Source organism: Brachypodium distachyon, chromosome 1, assembly GCF_000005505.3.
Source record: "Brachypodium distachyon strain Bd21 chromosome 1, Brachypodium_distachyon_v3.0, whole genome shotgun sequence".
In the NCBI taxonomy this organism is placed as follows: Eukaryota; Viridiplantae; Streptophyta; class Magnoliopsida; order Poales; family Poaceae; genus Brachypodium; species Brachypodium distachyon.
The window spans coordinates 14,329,001-14,348,381 of NC_016131.3; the positions used below are offsets into that span (position 1 = coordinate 14,329,001).

The window sequence follows — 19,381 nt, forward strand, 5'->3', positions numbered from 1 at the left end:
GAAAGAGACGGATTAAATAATATAATCAGGGAAGCACCTCTCTATCACTATATCCATTAGCTTTGCCCACGTCATTATCGAAGAAAAGAAAGGTTGTGACCACGTACGTAGACATTTTTCCAGAACAAAGAGAAAAAAAATGTGGCGTGCGTGGACCGTGGAGGCACCTATATATCTTTTTTTTTGTCTTGCATATACTACTGTGTAATTTGTGTTGGTGCGCATTTTGTTGTATTTTTTGGACTGCACCTCCATATCTTTTTTCTTGATCGGGCTGGGGACTGCACCGATTTTGGTTGCACATGCGTATTATGTTTTGCTGTTTTGCAGGACCTCCTTCTGTTGAAGAGGTTGAAGAGGGAGTGGCCTCTCTGACATTTTAGGGTGCAGACTCTATGTGGTGCTTCAGTCCCAGGAAATGACTCAAATGACCATGGAAAAAAAAGATGCGGTGTATTAGAAAGATTTTTATATTTTTGAATATTTTAGATTTCTAGCTAGGTTCATATCTATCCCATAAAAACAGAGAGATACAAGCAGGCCCAACAAATCATTGGAGCAATTACTAAGTCAATCTTGGATTATTTTTTTAGATTTTGAATATTTCTCAAATGTATCCAGTATTATTTCTTCCCTGGATTTGATTGTGATCTACATAACAAGGAATTAAATGATATTCGAGATTTGGTTTCCAAATGAAGGAGGCTTTAGGTTTTAAATGTATGGCACTAAATAAATGCTTGCCTTAGTACACCTACTGTTAGTAATTTCATTTTTTCCCTCTTTGTTCCATATTTTTTCCCCACACAAGAATACAAAGAAGGATTGTGTATCTTTGTAGTAATAGATTAAATATTGTAAGGAATTTCCCATCATTAGCTTGTGTGGCATACGTACATAACACACCAGTAACTTTTTTTTCCCGGATGAAGCTTCATAACATCCTTTGGAATAAGAGGCTTTAACAGCTCAGCCCACCACAGGGCGGACACACGTTTATAGAATCTCAACTGCACTTTCTTCGTCCCCGCTTCATGTAAAAAGATTGATACGGGAATGATACATATGGGACCCTTGTTCATCTAAAAAGACAAGGCCTTGCCTTTTAGAAAGTAATGTGCAAGGTGATGCTATACACCTATACTCACCCCTCCCCCCCCCCCCCCCTCTCGGAAAGGGACAATATTCATGAAACTCCTCTTTCTGTGTGACAGTGCAGGGCGGTGTTACTGGGCCACATGCCCGGGCAATGAAGATTGATGTTCCGATTCCATATGTTACGTATGTGTGGCCCAAAGACAGCGCAGCCCGCCACGACTAGGCATGAATTTGTCCTAGTTTTCTCAATAAACTTAGCTCAACTGTACCAAATAAACATTTTAAAATTGTAGCAAATGAATAGGTTACTCTATGACGCATCGGTTTCAAAAGTTTCAAGTCCAAATGCAACTTGTTCTTTGATAAACAAAAAAGAGAACCACATTGATATTTATACTCGTTTGAAGTAAGCATTTAAACAACTATGATCGATGTGGTTTTGACTTACTTTCCCTTGGTGAGTCTATGTCAGCCACACCACTTTTACTCCCCTCCCATCTTTTTATCTGCACCTAAAGCTAGAGCATAACTATGCTCATTTAGAACCGGTCTTCCCAAATTTGATTGGCAATTACAGTAAACAAGAGGTTCATCACCCATCATTCTTCTACCTCTAGCTAATACAATATTTGGAGCATGAAGGAATTGTATATATTCAAACTTGGTTTTTGTAGAGCATATACATACCACATTTGTCTGTGATAGTATAGAAGTGGCCAACTTTGGTAGATCACACCTTATCCAACCTCCAATTCGATCATACCATATTTGGAGCATCGATGTCATGTCCTAGGACGACTTGAGAGAGAGATGTGTCAATGTTCATCATCATTGTGATGTGCATTGTGACCCTTGAGCTTTGTAGGGGCATATTTGAAATTTATCTTCATGTAGTAGTTCTTACCATGATATAGGCATTTAACCTTACAGTGGTGACACTTTTCAAATGAACTGAATTAGTACATACACATGTAGAAACCGATAAAAGCAGAGGTGTGCCTAGTACGCAATGGCATTAGATACGTAACACTTTATTAGTCGTGAAAGAAACCCCTAGATATTGCCGCAACGTATTACATCTTATCCATATCCAAATCAATGATGTCAGACAAATTGGAAAAGTCGTGCTAGATCTTCTACCAACCAGCTTCAGGTGTTTGTCGCGGTCATCTGGACTACTTCCACACTAGTAATGCCATAAGAGGTCCAACAGACTCATACCGTGCACGCTTAATAATTAGAACTTCCCACTTCATTTGTGGTCCAATCCACTCATGCAACCCTAGTAACGACAATAAGATCCGCTTTTGCCGACCAGTCCAGTAATGCAACCCAAGTACCCATAGATCCGATGGACTTATCCGCAACGTCACGCTTAATCATTATACCATTACTCTACCTTTTCTCGCTCAATCCACTAGTGCAACCGAGTAACGACAATACGATCTGCTTGACTTTTCAGTAACGTCACGCTTAATAATTATACTGCTTATGTTGCCTTTTGTCGCCCAATCCACTATTACAACCCGAATAATGACAATTCAATCTGGTGGACTTTTTCCGTAACGTCACGCTGAATAATTATACATTTTCGCCGCCTTTTGCCGCTCAATCTACTAGTACGTGCAACTCTAGTGACGACAATAAGATCTCGTCAACTTTATCCGAACGCCACACTCAATAATTACACCTTTCCGCCACCTTTTGTCGCTCAATCTACTAGTGCAACCAGAGTAACGACAAAAAGATCCCCGTCAACTTTATCGTAACGTCACGTTTAGCTACGTACTGCATGCACGTTCCCGCCACCCTTTGAATGCACTTTAGTTCCTTGCCCCGAAGAAATCGCCAAGCTAAGCCGTTCGCCAAGGAACTAACAAAGCAACCTTTTACACCCCCAACCACTTGAATATATCTTCTGTCACATAATCATTTGCATATCTTACAATACACAAAAAAAAGATCCACGCGTGTAAACATTCACAACGTGATGACGACATTGTTACCCCCCAACAAAAATTAACTAGCATATCTTTTGAATATCACACAACACTAGCAATGCACACACACATACCCCTCCATATTAACTGGGCATCCCTAAGATGGAATCCATTTCCAAGATATACATGACCCAGCATTAATTCCATGATATCATGCCCCTGGTTTTGGCGCCCCATATCTTGGCACCATTTAATGACACATAAAGCCCAACAAATAAATCCTTATCAAAGAGATAAGCCACACGAGAGGGTCTTGGCTGCTGGCTGCTGGCTGCCAAGGGTAGTCAGTCAGACACCCTCCCTATATAAAGGGGCCCGTGCCAAGGCCTCAGGGGCCACAAAGCACACAGCAGCACTCTCTCTTCTCCATTCTCTTCTTCTGCCTTCAACAGCAGATCTCGAAGCCAGACCCACCTGGAAGGGAAGAGAGGAAGCAACTACAGGAGTCCACAGCCGAGTCCCCCGGAGTCAGTGTAAGTTTTGCTGCCGCGGCAGAGAGGAAATTAAAGGGGAGGGGAAAAGAAATTGAATTGAATTTTTTTCCGTGTATGTGCTTTTTTCTTTTCTTTTCTGTTTGAAAGCGATCGAGGGAGGAGTACTGTTCCGTATAGTATAAATTTTTTCCTTGCTCAACCCCCTCTGATTCCGCGGCCCGCGGCGCTTGCTCTTCCTCCCGTGCAGCGGCGGATCCCGCTGCCTGCGCGGCGGGCCCCCGCGCGCGAGCGCTCCTCTCGGCAATGGCGATGTTCGGGCACGGCCTCCGCGGCGGCGGCTGCGCGGAGGTGGACGGGAAGCTGTGGGAGCCGGCGACGGAGAAGACGGCGATCCAGGTCCCGGAGCAGATGCGGGTGGCGGAGGCGGCGGCCGCGGGGGTGCTGCGGTGCCTGCTCCCCACGGAGGAGGCGGAGCGGCGGCGCCGCCAGGTCACCGACCACGCCAGGCGCCTCATCGGGACCAACTTCGGCTGCCAGGTAAAAGCCCTCGCGCGTTTCTTCCGGTCGCGGTGTCTTCGGGCCGGGGCCCGCTCGCTCTTCTCTTCCTCGCCGCCGTCTTGGCCTTTTTTTTTGTTTTTGTTTTTTAAATCGCCTTATTCAGAAAGGAACAAGAAGAAGAACAAGAGCGCCTTCCGTTTCGTGTAGCTCTTGCTTCCGCTCGATCGCGTCCAGCCCCACCAGAAGCAAAATCCTCCTCGGGATGCCGCGTCTAAAGCTTGTCTCGGGCTTTTTCTACTTCGTTCTCTTCTCCGATTTAGCTTAATTCCTTTGGCGTGTCGTTTTCTTCAACTCGATCCTGGTGCAGAAGGAGCAGGATCCATCGATCCATGCAACACCGGCCTTTGCTAGCTCGATCGGTCCTCCTTGGGGAATAGTACTGATTCTTCGATTAGACTAATCGATCTCGGCTTCCGTTTCGTGTCGTTTGGGTCAGGACTCGCCTGCTAATTAATTAATTGATTCTAATCCTGTTCTTATCCTGGTCTTTGTTTATTCCTCCTCTTAACTTTTTTTTTAACTTCTAGTCATCGATCAGTCTTATTCTACTACTTCGAATTGCTGCTCCAGTTTGTTTTATTTCGGGAAGTCAAGTGATGTGCGTGTAGCTAGCTATATATCCAAGTGGCATGCATCATCTAGCAGTAAGTCAAAGGCTCTAAGCATGCATTTAGATCGAGCACAGTAAGTATTTTTGCTTCTACTGGTTCAGCCATCAGTCACGTGCTTACATCAGCTTCACTTTTTTGACCCCCCCCCCCCTTTTACCGGCGTAGACACTGGCTGTTTTCACCTTGTTTTAGGCCGGGTGATTAGGACGCGTCCGTTTGCATATACAAACACTCGAAAAGTTGCAAGCCTTTCTCTGCCTGTCGCTGTCCCATGCATGCCATGCATGATCCATATGTACTTGCACGCATATATGAGTACTCTAACTATATATGCATATATGCACTAATCCTGTTTTAGTAGTACTATATCCCAAATGCATGACGGCATGTTACAGCTTCAGAGGTAATTTTCAGGTAGTGCTTCCATGTTACTAGCACTTTATGCCTGTTATAGTACATTTGCATGCGTGGGTAAACTCCCTTCTGAACTCGTTGCATTCCTGGGTGATTCGTCACATGCTGGGGGCCTTGTGGTGCAATCTTCTCCACCTGCATGCATGCTGCGCCTATATAGCTACCGGCCTGTGGGGTCAGTGTGGACACCAGGAGCTAGCTTTCAGAAGGGACAAGATTCCACATTCTTGCATCCAAATGTGCTGCATTAACCTTCTGGCTACGACTGAGAACTCCAGTTTATATCTGTATTTAGCATGAATGGGGTGTACTATTATTGGTTTTCGTAGCAAGTTCTTCCTTGCACTGTACCCACCAGTCATAAATCTGGAAATGTGGTCCTTAATTTTGCATGTTTGCTGTTCTGCTTGTCATTGTTTTATTGTTTTGGAAGTCGGATTTGGTAGGTGGTTCGTGGCTTATGCATGTAATGCATCCGCATAATAGGGAGCGTACTCAATTACTGATGAGTTGCTTCCTTGCACTTGTCAGCAACTGCTCGATCGAGTTCTTCTTTTTATGCTGGTAATGCCCCCTTGAATTGCTATTATTACTTTGTCCTATTGAGAGGAAATGGTTTTCAGGTGTGTGTATCCTTCTCTTCTGAAATGCCAAATCTTCCTTCAATGTCAGTAGCAAGGTTCTAACTTGTGGCATTAACAGTCTACTCCTGGACAGATGTTGACAACCTCTATAGTTATCTTAAAAAAAAAACTAGGTAGTGGTTTAGTGCTGGAAACTGGGTGCTAACTGTTGAGCTTTCTACCAGTTTTTGCTGCTAACCATCAGGAAATTTGGATCCAGTGAAGTGCCTTATTTCAGTTTCAGAATGATTTTCATGACTAAAACCCCTCTTTATTCACCTTGCTCTTTTTTTTTCTTTTAGCTGTCAAAAGAGTGGAACTGATGGAATTTTAATAGGTTTTCATCTGACAGCTAATATTTTAGTCGTGACTACAGTACTCTTATTCTTTTTAAAAGTAATAATCATACTCATATTACTTGTTTTACGCACCATTTACTTCAATTTTCTACGGGTGCATGCGCAGCTGGTTTTCTGACCGGTGCTTCTTTTGTGTTTCTAAATAATACAGGTCCTTACATATGGATCAGTCCCACTGAAAACCTACCTCCCTGATGGGGATATTGATGTAACTATACTTACGCATAAACCTCTGGACAGTACTATCATTGATGACGTGCGCAATTTACTTAATGCTGAAGAAAAGAACACTGACGCTGAATTTGTACTAGAGAGTCGGAGATACGTCGATGCTCAGGTTCATTTTATTTGCTATACTTCAGCATCTCTTTTGGTCATTTACTTCCCAAAATAGTTGACCTTTTCCTTGCTTTCTCACTACTCATCATGCATGGTCTCTTGGTTCATCCATTTCCAAATTGATGTCTGCATGTGTGGGGAAAGGAGATTAAACTATGTTATTTTCCTTGCCATTTCCTTATATGGTTATACTATATGGTACTGATATCATTCAATATATAAAGTCTCAAAACTTACTGCCATTGTCTGTGCACCCAGGTTAAGGTCTTCAAATGTAATATTGCCAATATTGATGTGGACATCTCTTTCAACCAAATTGGTGGGGTCTCCACACTCTGTTTTCTTGAGCTGGTATGTAGATTTCATTTGAAATATCCGTCCAATTGAAATCTTTCGGCTTAAATGCACACCCGGCAAGTGTGATAATACAGTGTGTAAACTGGATAAGGAACTCAAGTGTATGTTCCTGCTTCAGGTTGACACCGAAGTTGGAAAGGATCATTTGTTTAAAAGGAGCATCATATTAATAAAGGCTTGGTGTTACAACGAAGCCAGGATACAGGGATCTGATCAGTGGCTATTATCTACATACGCGTTGGAAATCCTAATCCTCTACATATTTAATATGTTCCACAATTCTCTGCATGGCCCTTTTGAGGTAATTCCCTGGAAGACTTTTTGCGGTCAACTTTACAAGATCCACCTACTAAAATGTATGCACGTATCTTCTGTGTTTAACAGGCCTTGTATATGTTTCTGGAATACTATAGCAAGTTTGATTGGGGCAAATATTGCGTAACTTTAGATGGTCCTGTCCCCTTGTCTTCGCTGGCCAACTTTACCGGTGAGTCATACAGTGTACTATTTTCCTTTGTTATGGGAATCACTTGTATGTAATCGCTTCTGCAATTATTAAGATCTCTGTGACTGGCAGCTGAACCTGCAGTCGCAAATGATGAATTATTGCTGGGCAAGGAGTCCCTTAGTGCCTCATCGGATAGACTTCTTGTACTTCCAAAAGGTTCTGACAGACATGACCCAGAATTTCGCCCCAAGATTCTGAACATAATCGACCCACTGAAAGGGGACAATAATCTCGGCAGAAGCATCAGCCTAGGTGAGAAGAACAAAGATCTACATCATTTTGTTTTCTGTCTGTACATATCTTTGAATGGTAAATGGATGGTACTCCTTTTTTTTAAACATATGCTAATCTATGCAGAAACCTTCCCTCACGTACGGAAATCTTTCTCTAGAGGTGCAAAAAAGTTCAGACAAATTCTCACGCTACCTTCAGAACTTATTCCTGTCGGAATCTATGCATTGTTTCCAAGAACGCTGAGGAAACATGGAACGGGACAAAGAACTGATCTTGGATGCAGTAGTGTCTTGCTCCATCCCATGCTTGATAAGGAACCACATTACATGGATGATGATGAAGATGAACCTGAAAATTCATTGGAACTGCCTGACAAGGAACTAAATCTGCATAAGAGTTCAAATGGATATTTTCTGGCTGATTACAAAGATTGTTGTCAGAAAAAAATCTGGCAATATTTGGCTCGTTATTACGGGATGGCATCAGGAGCCAGTGGCAGTGATGCAACCTATTTCAGTAGCCACTCATCCTCACACCCAGAGAATGGCAACGGCAGCATGAAGCAGTGTTGTGGTAGCTGCGCAACAGGGGGAGGTTTATCCGTCTGTAGATCATTTATGATGCAGAACCATATATTGGCTGCCGCTACTCAGGCAAATACTTTGTGTGTTACCGAGTCAAATCAGACTGGTGATGTCCATCAAGAAAATCTGTCACCGTTTCCTTTCTCACCATCAGATCTGCTGGAACTCTCAGGAGATCTAGGCTTGCACTTGGGATGCCTTCGGAACGTTCAGTATCACCTGGAGGCCTTGTTTGATGAGCTCCTCAAGTCAGTTCAGGAAGCATCTCTTGCTGGTCTGATAAATGAGGACTCTTTTGTAGTTCCAACTCTGCGCTCCTCGTGCAATACTGATGCAAGACCCCCACTGCTAGCATTACCTTCTCCCGCTGATACAGACAGAAGGAACTTGTCTCCAGTCTATGCTTCTCACAGCACCACAGCATATGTTCCTCAGCAATCACACACTCAGGTCCAAGTTGATGCAGTTGATCAGTCGTTCTATGGACCGCATATTCCATCCGTCGACGGATGGTCACTCTCTCCATCTCATGCTGCCGATTCAGAGAGCTATCATGTTTCTTGTTCTTGGTACTGCAACACAGAGGAGGCTTCGCAGACGCATGGAGCTGCCGCCTACATGTCCAACATGGTAAGAACCCTTGGCACATACATGGTATTTTCTTGTTTATGCTCTGTTTTAGAATCTGTTCTATTTTCAACAAACTGACTTGATTTCTGTGTCTTACGCGCAGAGTTTGTCGTTGCCCTCTGGAATGGATACCCTATCGAACGGGTTGGCATGCTATCAATCTTCTCCAGTAGATCCAGAGACCTATCATGTTTCTTGGTCTTATGTGACAGGGGATGTTCCCAAGACACGTGGAACTGGCACGTACATTCCCAAAATGGTAAGAACCCTGGGGACATGGTATGTTAGCTTATGTTCCCGGTTTAAAATCTTGCTCTGTTTTTTTATTAAGCTGCACGAAAGCATGTAGTACAGTACAGTGCTCATACTGTCATACACACATCTCTGTTGTTGGCTCCTAATTCCATATTTGTTCTTTCAGACTTATGACTATCACAAGGAACGGGAACGTGCGTTTTTTGATAAAGCAAGGAAGCAAAGACAGAGGCAACAAGATCAAGCTTACTCCAGCAATGAGCATGCGGCAGCCGGAAATGGGACAGACCAAGCGCTGATGGACCAAGGCAATCCACAGCAGGATGATTCTTCAGGCAATAGCTTCGCTCCAGAAGGAGGCTCCGTTTCTTCCGAGGAACAAGCACCTCCATACTGTGGAACCAAACTGCAGGTGCCACCACCAACCAGCAAGGCTGATCAGCAAAGGTATGCGATAATCTGCTCAAATATGAACACTGTCGTTGGCATTGACAGCCAAAGTCCTTAATACTGACGATGAACTATTTTGTCAGGTCTGAGAATGGGTCGAGCGAAACGCTCCGTCTTCCAACGCTAGTGACAGACCGTGGAGCCAAACAGGCACCACCAGCCAGCCAGACTATGAAGACTATGAACAGCAGAGAACAAAGGTATGTATATGCTCAAGCACGAACATCGTTGACATTGACATTGCCATTGACAAATGACAACCAAAGCTCTTACTTATCATTTTCGAAAAGCTCTTACTTATACTGACGATGAACTGCTTTGCCGTCCAGGTCTGAAAACGGGTCCGGCAAAACGCCGGCGGCGCTTCGTCCACCAATACTGGCGCTTCCCCATAACGTCCGCGGCGTCCTCAACGGCCGTGGAAGCCTCCCGGCGTTTGGCAACCGCCGGTCCTCCTCCCCACCGGCTGCCGCAAAGGGTAATAACATCCAGTCTGTCCCAGCGCTGCAAGAGGAGGCTCTGGAGTTTGGAACTCTGGGCCGTTTCTCGGAGACTCTCAAGTTCGTCGGTGAATTCCCTCTCCTGACCGCTCCTGTCAAGAGGCCCGTGCAATCCCCTGTCTGGGCCGAGCAGAGCCCTAGGGCCGGCACGGGTCAGGCCCAAGTCAAGCCCGTGGAGGCCACTGCCATAACTGCTCAGAGCCTTAGGCCCAGTATGGGCGCGGCCCAAATCAAGCCTGTGGAGCCCACACTCAAAAGAGCTCAGTGCCTTTTGCTGCCGGGTGCAAATGGGACCCAGAGCAGGCCCGTGGAGGCCACTGTGCCGGCTGTGAAGATCCTAAGGCCCGGTGTTGAAGCCACTTCTACAACAGTGCAGAGCCCAAGGCCCACGGCCCAATGCAGGTAGACTATTATTCCACTTGCACTTTGGTGATAAAGTAAGTATTAATTTGGTCATCTTTCCAAATGCATAACAGATAACACTGTCAATGGAATGTGTTGCAGGACTGAAGATGGGCAGCACAAACTGACGGATGACGCGGAGTTCCCTCCGCTGAAGACTGGGGCCCGCTATGACGCTGACTTCCCTCCTCTCAAAGCTGGGGCCCGCTGCAACTGATTGTAGTCGTAGGGCTTAAGGATGGTGCAAGGGACGCTTGATTACTGGTTGGTGTGTTGTATGTTTGCTCGAGGGAGGATCATCGTCCGGCAGCATGAAGAGTCTGAATCCTGTCGTATAATAGCATGTGTGTGTAACTGTGTTGTAAAATACTCTAATAATTTCCTGCCTTTTTTACATTTTTATCTGTAGCCGTAGGAGAGGTGCGACCAGTATTAGATTGTGTCTCTCACACAACCCAAATTTTTTTTAGAAAATGTAGAAAATGACAAAAAATAGGTCTCCCTTTGTACTATGCTATATGTCAGTGGTTTAACTTTTTGAAATAAAAGTAATTAGGAACAGCACTTTTGTCATTTGTGTTCTTCACATTTTCTTTTTTCATCCACCCGCAAAAGTGGCCGCACTCCCTCATAAAATGGAGAACCAAGTTAAACAAGGTGCAGGAAAGTAATAAAAAAACAGAATAGTACTTGTTGCAGAAATAACAAACAAAAACGAAACGGCTAAACATCCAAAAGAACCATATCTCTCCATAAACAGCCACTTTCCGAACGGTCACTTTTAAGGACTCAGCAGACAACCGACCGGACATGGTCAAAGAAAGTCAAGCCAAATCAAAGAAGTCAAGTCTCCTTGCCATAGTCTATAAATGGAAGAAAGAAAGGATGTGCAGGGGGCTAACCGGCTAAAGGCAAAAAGAAAAAGGATGAAGGGATAAAGCCTATGGTCTATGGTGGACCAAAAGCTACACGCTTCGTCCACTTGGTGCACCATAAAGATATGGACCAAGATTTTCTTTTCCCTCATTTGCCTCTACTTTCTCCGTGTCACCAAGGGTAGCAATGGACTTTGTCATGGACCCTAACCTATATAAAACACCCAAGAGGTGGCATGTATTGTTCACTCACCGCTTGGATAGACTCAAGGGGAGAGGGCTAGAGCTCCTTCGAGCCTAGTTGTGAGTATATATGAGGAGCCCCGTTCCGTCTCGGACTCATCGTTAAGTGAAAGGTTTGAGAACCTCTGAGGGTATCCTAACCGGATCCTCGTTTCGACCCAAGCTCAAGGGAGCCTAACTCGTAACACTCTCCTAACGTAGGACTAGGCCACGCCCCCCACGGGTAGACGGAACCTACTAAAAAATATCGTATGCCAACTTCGCGTAAGTGTACGACGACTTTCGTTACAAGGCCGTACACACCAACTTTACGCTCTAATCATCGTGCATTAGATACCCCATGTACCTATTGGTGTCCTACAACAACAACAACAAATGACATCATGTCAAATGAGCCAAAGCCAAATCTTAATCTTGAAAGAGTTTACCCTTTCAAAAGTGTTTAAAAGATCTGGCAGGCCCTTTGTCAGATAAATGATTGTACATACATTTCACATAGAAAAGACCACACTTAGTCCACAACCACTTAGGTCTGTCAACCTCGCCTTCCACTCCTTCCTCGCGCTCTTCTGCCACAGCCGCCACGGCGGGGCCGCCCTGGCCACCGCCCTGACCTCTAGCGCGTCTGGCCCGCTCACGCTTCCGACCTCGCCGTCCTCCGCTCACAGGCTCACTTCCCGCATGTGCCCGGACCGGTCGTCGCACGTCACCGCCGCCTCCACCGCGTAGATCGATCCCCCTTGGGGCTCGAAGCCTGAACCATCGATGGAAGCGAGGGGACAACGTTATTGGAGCTCAAAGGTGGCGGCTGCGGTGAAGAGAGAAAGGGATGGTTCACAGGCTGCTGCTTGAACAAGAAATGTCCAGGCTAAAGAAAGCCATAGACGGTCAGCTGGGAGCGGCGACGAGAAACGGCGGGGAGCAGTAGGGGTATGTCGCGAGGATGAGGGTGAAGCGGGCGACGGTCTCACCGGTGAGTCCGCCGATTCCCCATGGTTAGGAGGTATGAGAGTGGTTCGATTTTGCAGATGAAGGAATGGGGGATGAGGGTTCGTGAAAGGGGGTCCTGACCTTGACTGACAAGGGAGAGAATACGACGGCTTAACGGCTATCGGGTCGGGTTTGCCCGACCTGTCCTCTTACAGGTGGGCCCGACATGTAAGAGTAACTGTCAGAGCGCCTAAATCGGTTACTTTGGACAAATTAGCAAAAATAAGAGATCCGTGAGAAGATTGCCTCAAAAACTGTGGTTTCATGAAATTTACTCAAATTTTGAATCACGGTTAGAGGTATGCAAGTAGATGCATGTGATACATGGGTGAACCATGTGTGTAACATACATTTTATCAACAGCCGTGGGAGAGATGCAACCAGTACAAGATTGTGTCTCTTACCTAACAAAAAAAATAGAAAACGCAGAAAATTCCAAAAAAAAATTAGGACTGCCTTCGTGCTATATTGTATGGCGGTTGCTTAACTTTAAGGGGAAAAAAAGTAGTTGGGATCAATATCTCTGTCATTTCTGTGCTTCACATCCACGGTCATGTTTTTGTGTGTTTCATGGGCCATGTGGCAACAGTATGCTGTTGTATGTTCCATGCGCCCAGGGGCGGATCCAGTTGGGTTTTCGGGTGGGGCGCCCCACCCAATAATTTTGAAAATCCTTCTTTTACCGATAAAAATTATCTGAAAAAATTAGAACTGTTGTGTATTTGCCCCACCAATATTAAAAATATAGTGTTTGCTCCATCCAATAATCAAAATCTAGGTCCACCACTACATACGGTTTCCACGCGCTCGGTCGCCCGCTGCAACCTTGGGTAACGCCCGGCCAGCCTCCACTGCCGTTCTACTGCTGTTGTCCCGCTGTCAAATGATGCTCAGGCTCGGTCGTCACCGCCATTCGCCACTGCCGCTCAATTTGACCAAGACATATGTAGTCCAGAACAAGAGAAATCATTACGAACGAATTTTATCATCCGTGGTATTCCGTGCTTTCATGAAGGACCGTGACCATTGATGTCGCTGAATTAAGAATTTCTTTGACCGCCAGCCCATAGCAATCATCTTTCTAGAACTTGTTCTATACTTCTATCCAGGTTTTAGTTTCGGCTATGTACTGGGAGAGATGATTCGCTGTTTCAGCCCATAACAAGTTGCCTATACGGCTATACCACAAGCCAAACAAGTACTAGTACTCTTGAACAACACAACACGCACGGACGCACCCTGTACCGAACAGCGTATATAGATGGGGCCATCAAGGCTGCAGCCTGTATTGAACAACACAGATTTCCAAACGTACGACGAGATCATTTCCTCTTCACAAGGATGCATATTTCGGCACTGGGGTGGAACTGGAATTGATGCTGGGTTATCATTAATCGAGTTTATTTCTGGAATAAACATCGTAGTAGTAATACTTATACAGTGTGGCTTTGACCCTTTCTCTGATCAACTCGCGGAAACACTGACGGCGGGTGTAAAAACGTACATCTTGCAGTCATGGGCGTTGACCTGTGCTCCAAATGTTGCTACCACATTCGGCGATAGAGTTTCATGCTGGAGAAACACATCATGCAGAAAATGTAACAACGTAAGTTCAAGTGTGTAACTATGGTTATTTAGAGGGCCAAAATGTGGATCTTCCACTTTCTAAAGAAAAAACTTATCAGAATGTGGAGCTTCCACTTTCTAAAGAAAAACTTATCAAAATGTGGAGCTTCCACTTTCTAGAGAAAAACTTGTCAAAATGTGGAGCTTCCACTTTCTAAAGAAAAACTTATCAAAATGTGTGTCATTTTGTTATTACAGGGGGCAGCCGAACTCACCTTCCACAGGTCTCTAACAGAATAAGCAGATGAACCATCAAGGCCTACAGCTGGCAGTTTCATCGTTATATTGGTCGTCGCTGAACAGCGATTCCATAGAGCAACAGCCAAACGGTTGCCAGACAGGGGGCCAGCCCACACCTGCAAGCAGTTGCCAATATTATGATTTATGAGTTTGACATTTCTTGTTCAATATACGAATTGAATTCCATGGAGCAGCTAATTCACCTCACGGCATCCATCTTTTCCTTGACCTAAAATTCTTCGTCCTTGAACTCCAAGACGATCTGTCGAGGGAGAGAACACATTTAATTTGGTGAATTGTATAATTAAAACAATGCATATTCGATTGGTCATGGTTAATTAATAGACCAATATGGCAGAAATCTTGCAGCAGAATATGTACATCAGCAAACTAACTGCATGCATGGAAGTTTTTCTCCAGAAACCAAGTTCACCTTAGTGTTGAGAAGAATGAAGTGGTACCAACACAAAAAATTGCTTCAAAGTTTCTACATGGGGATATGTTATGGAGAGACCTACAAGGACAAGATTTGAGTAATACCTTGATTTACTTGAATTACTTCTTTGTTGCTCAATATTTCCACTGTTTCTGATGTCATATTTCTGACATCACAACCAATTAACAGAGGTGCCTGAGACATGACAAAGAAGGACATTCACTAGTCAGCGCATTTTAAAATGATAACAGATCTTGTGCATCCACCAACGAGCTCCTGTTTTACAAGCATTATGCATATATGTAATATAATATGCAAGGAAAAACTGATTGTAAAATTTATCATATATGTTTCACGAAATGTTCCTAGAATTTGACACTATTATAAGCTAACCCATTGAGAACATATGAATCCAAACTATTAGTGCTGCACCAATTTGTGTTACTCATACCCAATAAATTATGCTCGTTCTACATTTCTCTATGGCGTTATCTCAAACTGAAGGCCAGGACATAAAAATATTTTTTTTTCATTAACTCTTTAGCTTTCTTCTTGATCCATAAACAGAACAAACAGAAGGAGTGAATTCAAGGAAACCATAAACCATTGGCCTAATCCTAGTGATTACAAATGCACTTGGTGAACTGTTACCTTCATGAGAGCCCAGATGCTGAAATGTGCACGGTACTCGGCAAACGTCATGCCACCATTTCCAACTTCCAGCATGTCCGGATCTGCAAAACAGTGTCACTTCAATACTAGTAGTATAGAGAATTCTTTGGTCACTTCAATACCAGAACTTCAGAAATAGTAGAAAGCTTGTATTCCTCACTACATAGTTACCATTCCATCCACCTGGTCCAGCATATGATGCCCACTTGTTATTCTTATCAGCAATGTCAGTCATGCTTGTGTTTTACACACGAAACAGATAAGTCAGTTTCGCAACACATCTGCAGATTCTTTATTGTTCGTTTCAGGAAATAGCATGAATCACCTTTTCCATGTATCCTGTATATCATCTGTTGTACGCCAACTATTTCCAACTTTGCCAGCCCATAAAGCTGGATCATCCTGGCCCCTATCAGAGAACACACATCTAAATTCAACAAGGTGGAGGTTGACCACGACCCACAACTGCTATTTCTTTCCTAATAATTAACTGGCGTACCATTCACACAGAGAGTAGAATATCTGGCGCCCAGTTGTATTTAGAGCATCACGCATTGGAGGATACCTGACATTATGGCATCATGGAACAAACTTTAGCACTATATATTAGGGAAACTGTTCTGTAAAGCATGTGGCAGAGACAAAGGGAAGACATGCGACCATACCTTTCCTTTGGCTTTATTCCCAAATTGTAACAGTTGTCATACTTTAGATAGTCAACACCCTGGACCAAAAAAAAAAATCACAAAGTCATATATTACTGGATTATCTTCGTGTTCAATGCATAGTTAAGATAGAACACCCAAAAATATGTTCTTCAAATTTTTATTGCAGGTTGTGCAGCAACTCTTCTATACATCAATAATTCTGTAAAAATGCTTCTAGCTCATACCCAGGAAGCAAAAAGGGATGCATCATCCTTTTCGTGATGGAGCGATCCTGGTCGAACTTGACAAGTAAATACCCTGAAAGGTCTAACTGATATGAATTATTCTTAACCATGACACATTAAAAACCATAAAAGGCAGCAATTTAAAGCATCTATAGCTGGACTACTTGCTTACCCGGCATCAGAGTAGATGCCAAGTTTTAGACCTTTTCCATGCACATAGTCCGCAAGTGATTTGATTCCAGAAGGGAAAGTCTTGGGATCAGGTAGCAATTGATCCTACATGTTACAGGAAAATATATATAAAAAAATTGTACAGGTGTACTCATGATGTGTGTATTTTTATAGGCATAAACGAGATTAACACAACGCAAATCACATGCACAGGGAACGGATCCAGTTATCATCAACATGAGAAAAAATCGTTACTTTTTATGCGGTAATCGTCTCATTTAAGCTTTAACATCATACTACATGGTAAAAAAACATACAGATTTAAACTCCCAAACAGAGTATGACCATGTATCAAAGCACAATACAGTTGGGAAAATCATGGTAGGGAGTATGAACCGGATTACCTTTTTCCCTCGTTTTACATACGACCAACAATCATCTGAAAAGAATGGACCAACACAATTAGAGACAACACAAAAAAATACTTCATGTTAGGCCAACAGTAGGTAGTGTGAAGCCAAGTAATGTACCGATGTTTACATAGTTGTATCCCAAATCAGCGAGCCCCGTCGAGACCAATGCATCAGCTGTCACAAAAGTTGAGGGGAAAAACTTTGACATGATGTCTGAGTAAACTCTGCTCTGGACTCCAAACAACGGCATTACAGGCAAAACAAACACTAGTGCTACCTGCAAACACGTGGCAATGTGCCTAAGCGTCGTATGCCTATGTGGCTACCTGTAAACATGTGGCACTGTTGGACTGTTCTTGTGGTCTACTACAGTGCTTCTGCAGTTTGCACTTGTGATGAAGTCAATGTGTGCCTAAGCATCATTCGATATAAACTTGGAACAGACCCTAAAATGAAATAAATACGATTGCGATGGGGAATTGCGGATTTAACAGAGAAGATTTTTACAGGGATCCGGGGTGGGGGAAGGCGGTCGAACCTGTCTCGCGGATGAGCGTCTCGTTGATGTTGCAGGCGAAGAAATTCCAGCTGTTCCACCTGCGCGCGCGAACCGATTAATTACAAACAGACTGCAGGCGCAAGGCAGAACAGCAGCAGCAGCAGCAGATGCGCGCTAGCGGGGAGCAGAGGAAGAAATTACCCCATCTGGGGCACGAGCGCGAGGCCGTTGTTGAGCTGCAACCTGCCGTAGTTGGAGGTGTCGTAGAGCCGCCGCAGCGCTGCCGTGCCGAGCGGCGCGATGCCCCTCGCCGCCGCCGCCGCCAGCGTCCCCGTCGGCGAGAGGACGGCGGCGAGGGAGATGAGGAGGAGGAGGAGCGGGAGGCGGGGCGTCCCCATCGCCATGTCTGCCGCGTTCCCGACGCTTCTCGGCGCACGCTGCCGCTGCCCTTCCTCCGGATTCGGAGCCGCTCCCCGACGCCGCCCGTGCCGCCTTCTAGTGGTTGTTTACTTCAGCCGCCGGCACGTGGAGCCCTTGTCTGACTGACAGATGCGTTAATGCATTATCCACTCTGTGCTTTGACAAATCTGCCGATGAAATCACACTGATAATGAAATCGGGAGCTTGCTCCTTATTCCAAAAAAAAAATGTGCCGATGAAATTTTTATGCCACAATTTAGAAAGATCATGAATACATGATGCACGCTACCGTGTGCATTATATTATCCGATCGATTGTGATCTACACGTATCTACTTACTCAGCTAGCCGCCCGGAGAGTGACATTAATCACACTGATAATTAAGTTTCTACAATCCTTGCTCCGTTTTAAAGTAGTTGTACATTTGCCATAATTCAAACTTCTCTGACTTTGTAGAAAAATACAATAAAATTTGCAACACCAATTTAGTTTCATCGTACTCTTCATAATTTATTCATGTAGATATTGATATAGTTTTACATAAATTTAATCGAATTTCACTAAGCTTATAACTTAAAACAAACATGAACATACAACTATTGAAAACGGAGAGAACACTGGTACAACTATACAACTAATGGTGATGGTGCCATACCACCGGCCTGCACATCTTGTTCTGATCATCAATGTTTGCTTCTGATCATCAATGTTTGCTTCAACGTTTCTAAATAAAGCAGGTCCCGTTTGTAGTACTACTACTGGATCAGATCAGTCTCTTTCGGGGTCATGGCTTGCACGCTAACCAAGCACGTACATACACTGACACGGACATGGCATATTCGAATCAGGTTCCGAATCATCAAAGAGGCTGCCCGCTCTCGGGACAAATGGGCCGATTGATAGAATCACTACCTCCCTTTTTTACGGAATGGGCTTCTGCCGCACACACTAAATCAAACGGCCCATTATGCTTGGTGCTGCTTGACAGGTCGATCTGGATTTCGCTGCAGGCTAGTAACGGGCTGGCGCTAAGCGGCCCTGTGACGGTCCAATAAAAGGTTCCGCAGAAGAGGCCCAGTGGGCCGATAGACAGCCCCGCGTTCACGGTTCACGTCAGAACCCAGCAGAGCAGGACTGCAAGATCCTTTGTACGTTGCGCTTGTTCTTTAGCTATAGCTTCCTGATGAGTGATGACCTGCTATCTAATCTGTAGTCTGTCCCGGACAGATCGATCGATTTTTGGCACCGGAAGCTGACGGCGCCACGCATGGCCCCGGTGACCTCACGTCGCACTTCTGGGTCAGTATTCTTGTTGACAACATTATTTGGTTGAGTGGATCCGTCTACCTTGAAAAGTCGTCAAGCTCTGCTGCTCATTGCAGCTACTCCAGCAGCCTAGCAGCCACACTGGGGCTGGGCACGAGAAAGGGAAAGGGGTCCAGATCGATGCTGGTCTCATCTTTCCTGCTCCTGCTCCATGTCCTGTCCGATCCCATTGGCATTTGCAGGACATGACAGACAGCAAGCCCCAGGAGGATCATCCATTGG

General features: G+C 44.6%; 2 protein-coding genes across 3 annotated transcripts; one reads left to right on the forward strand and one right to left on the reverse strand.

Moving 5' to 3' along the window:
* Window positions 1-3,939: 3,939 nt before the first annotated feature.
* LOC100830879 lies at window positions 3,940-10,894 on the forward strand. Its single transcript, XM_010231263.2, has 12 exons — window positions 3,940-4,069; window positions 6,249-6,434; window positions 6,695-6,787; window positions 6,912-7,094; window positions 7,178-7,280; window positions 7,371-7,553; window positions 7,659-8,749; window positions 8,853-9,008; window positions 9,171-9,451; window positions 9,538-9,654; window positions 9,784-10,356; window positions 10,459-10,894. The coding sequence occupies exons 1-12, from the start codon at window positions 3,941-3,943 to the stop codon at window positions 10,571-10,573; spliced, it is 3,210 nt and encodes a 1,069-aa protein (XP_010229565.2). The 5' UTR covers window position 3,940; the 3' UTR covers window positions 10,574-10,894.
* A 2,828-nt stretch (window positions 10,895-13,722) lies between these two features.
* On the reverse strand, window positions 13,723-18,008 carry LOC100829566 (alpha-galactosidase 3). 2 transcript variants are annotated; one of them, XM_024457567.1, is made up of 15 exons: window positions 17,615-18,008; window positions 17,453-17,511; window positions 17,032-17,088; window positions 16,906-16,940; window positions 16,503-16,606; window positions 16,331-16,412; window positions 16,104-16,162; window positions 15,938-16,003; window positions 15,764-15,847; window positions 15,610-15,674; window positions 15,418-15,500; window positions 14,871-14,961; window positions 14,534-14,592; window positions 14,306-14,446; window positions 13,723-14,036 (listed from the first exon to the last, which is right to left on the reverse strand). In XM_024457567.1, the coding sequence occupies exons 1-15, from the start codon at window positions 17,815-17,817 to the stop codon at window positions 13,929-13,931; spliced, it is 1,296 nt and encodes a 431-aa protein (XP_024313335.1). In that variant the 5' UTR covers window positions 17,818-18,008; the 3' UTR covers window positions 13,723-13,928. The 2 variants fall into 2 exon arrangements, with proteins under 2 accessions (XP_024313335.1, XP_003562450.1); XM_003562402.4 differs by having other exon boundaries at window positions 16,331-16,403; window positions 17,615-17,999.
* Window positions 18,009-19,381: the final 1,373 nt, after the last annotated feature.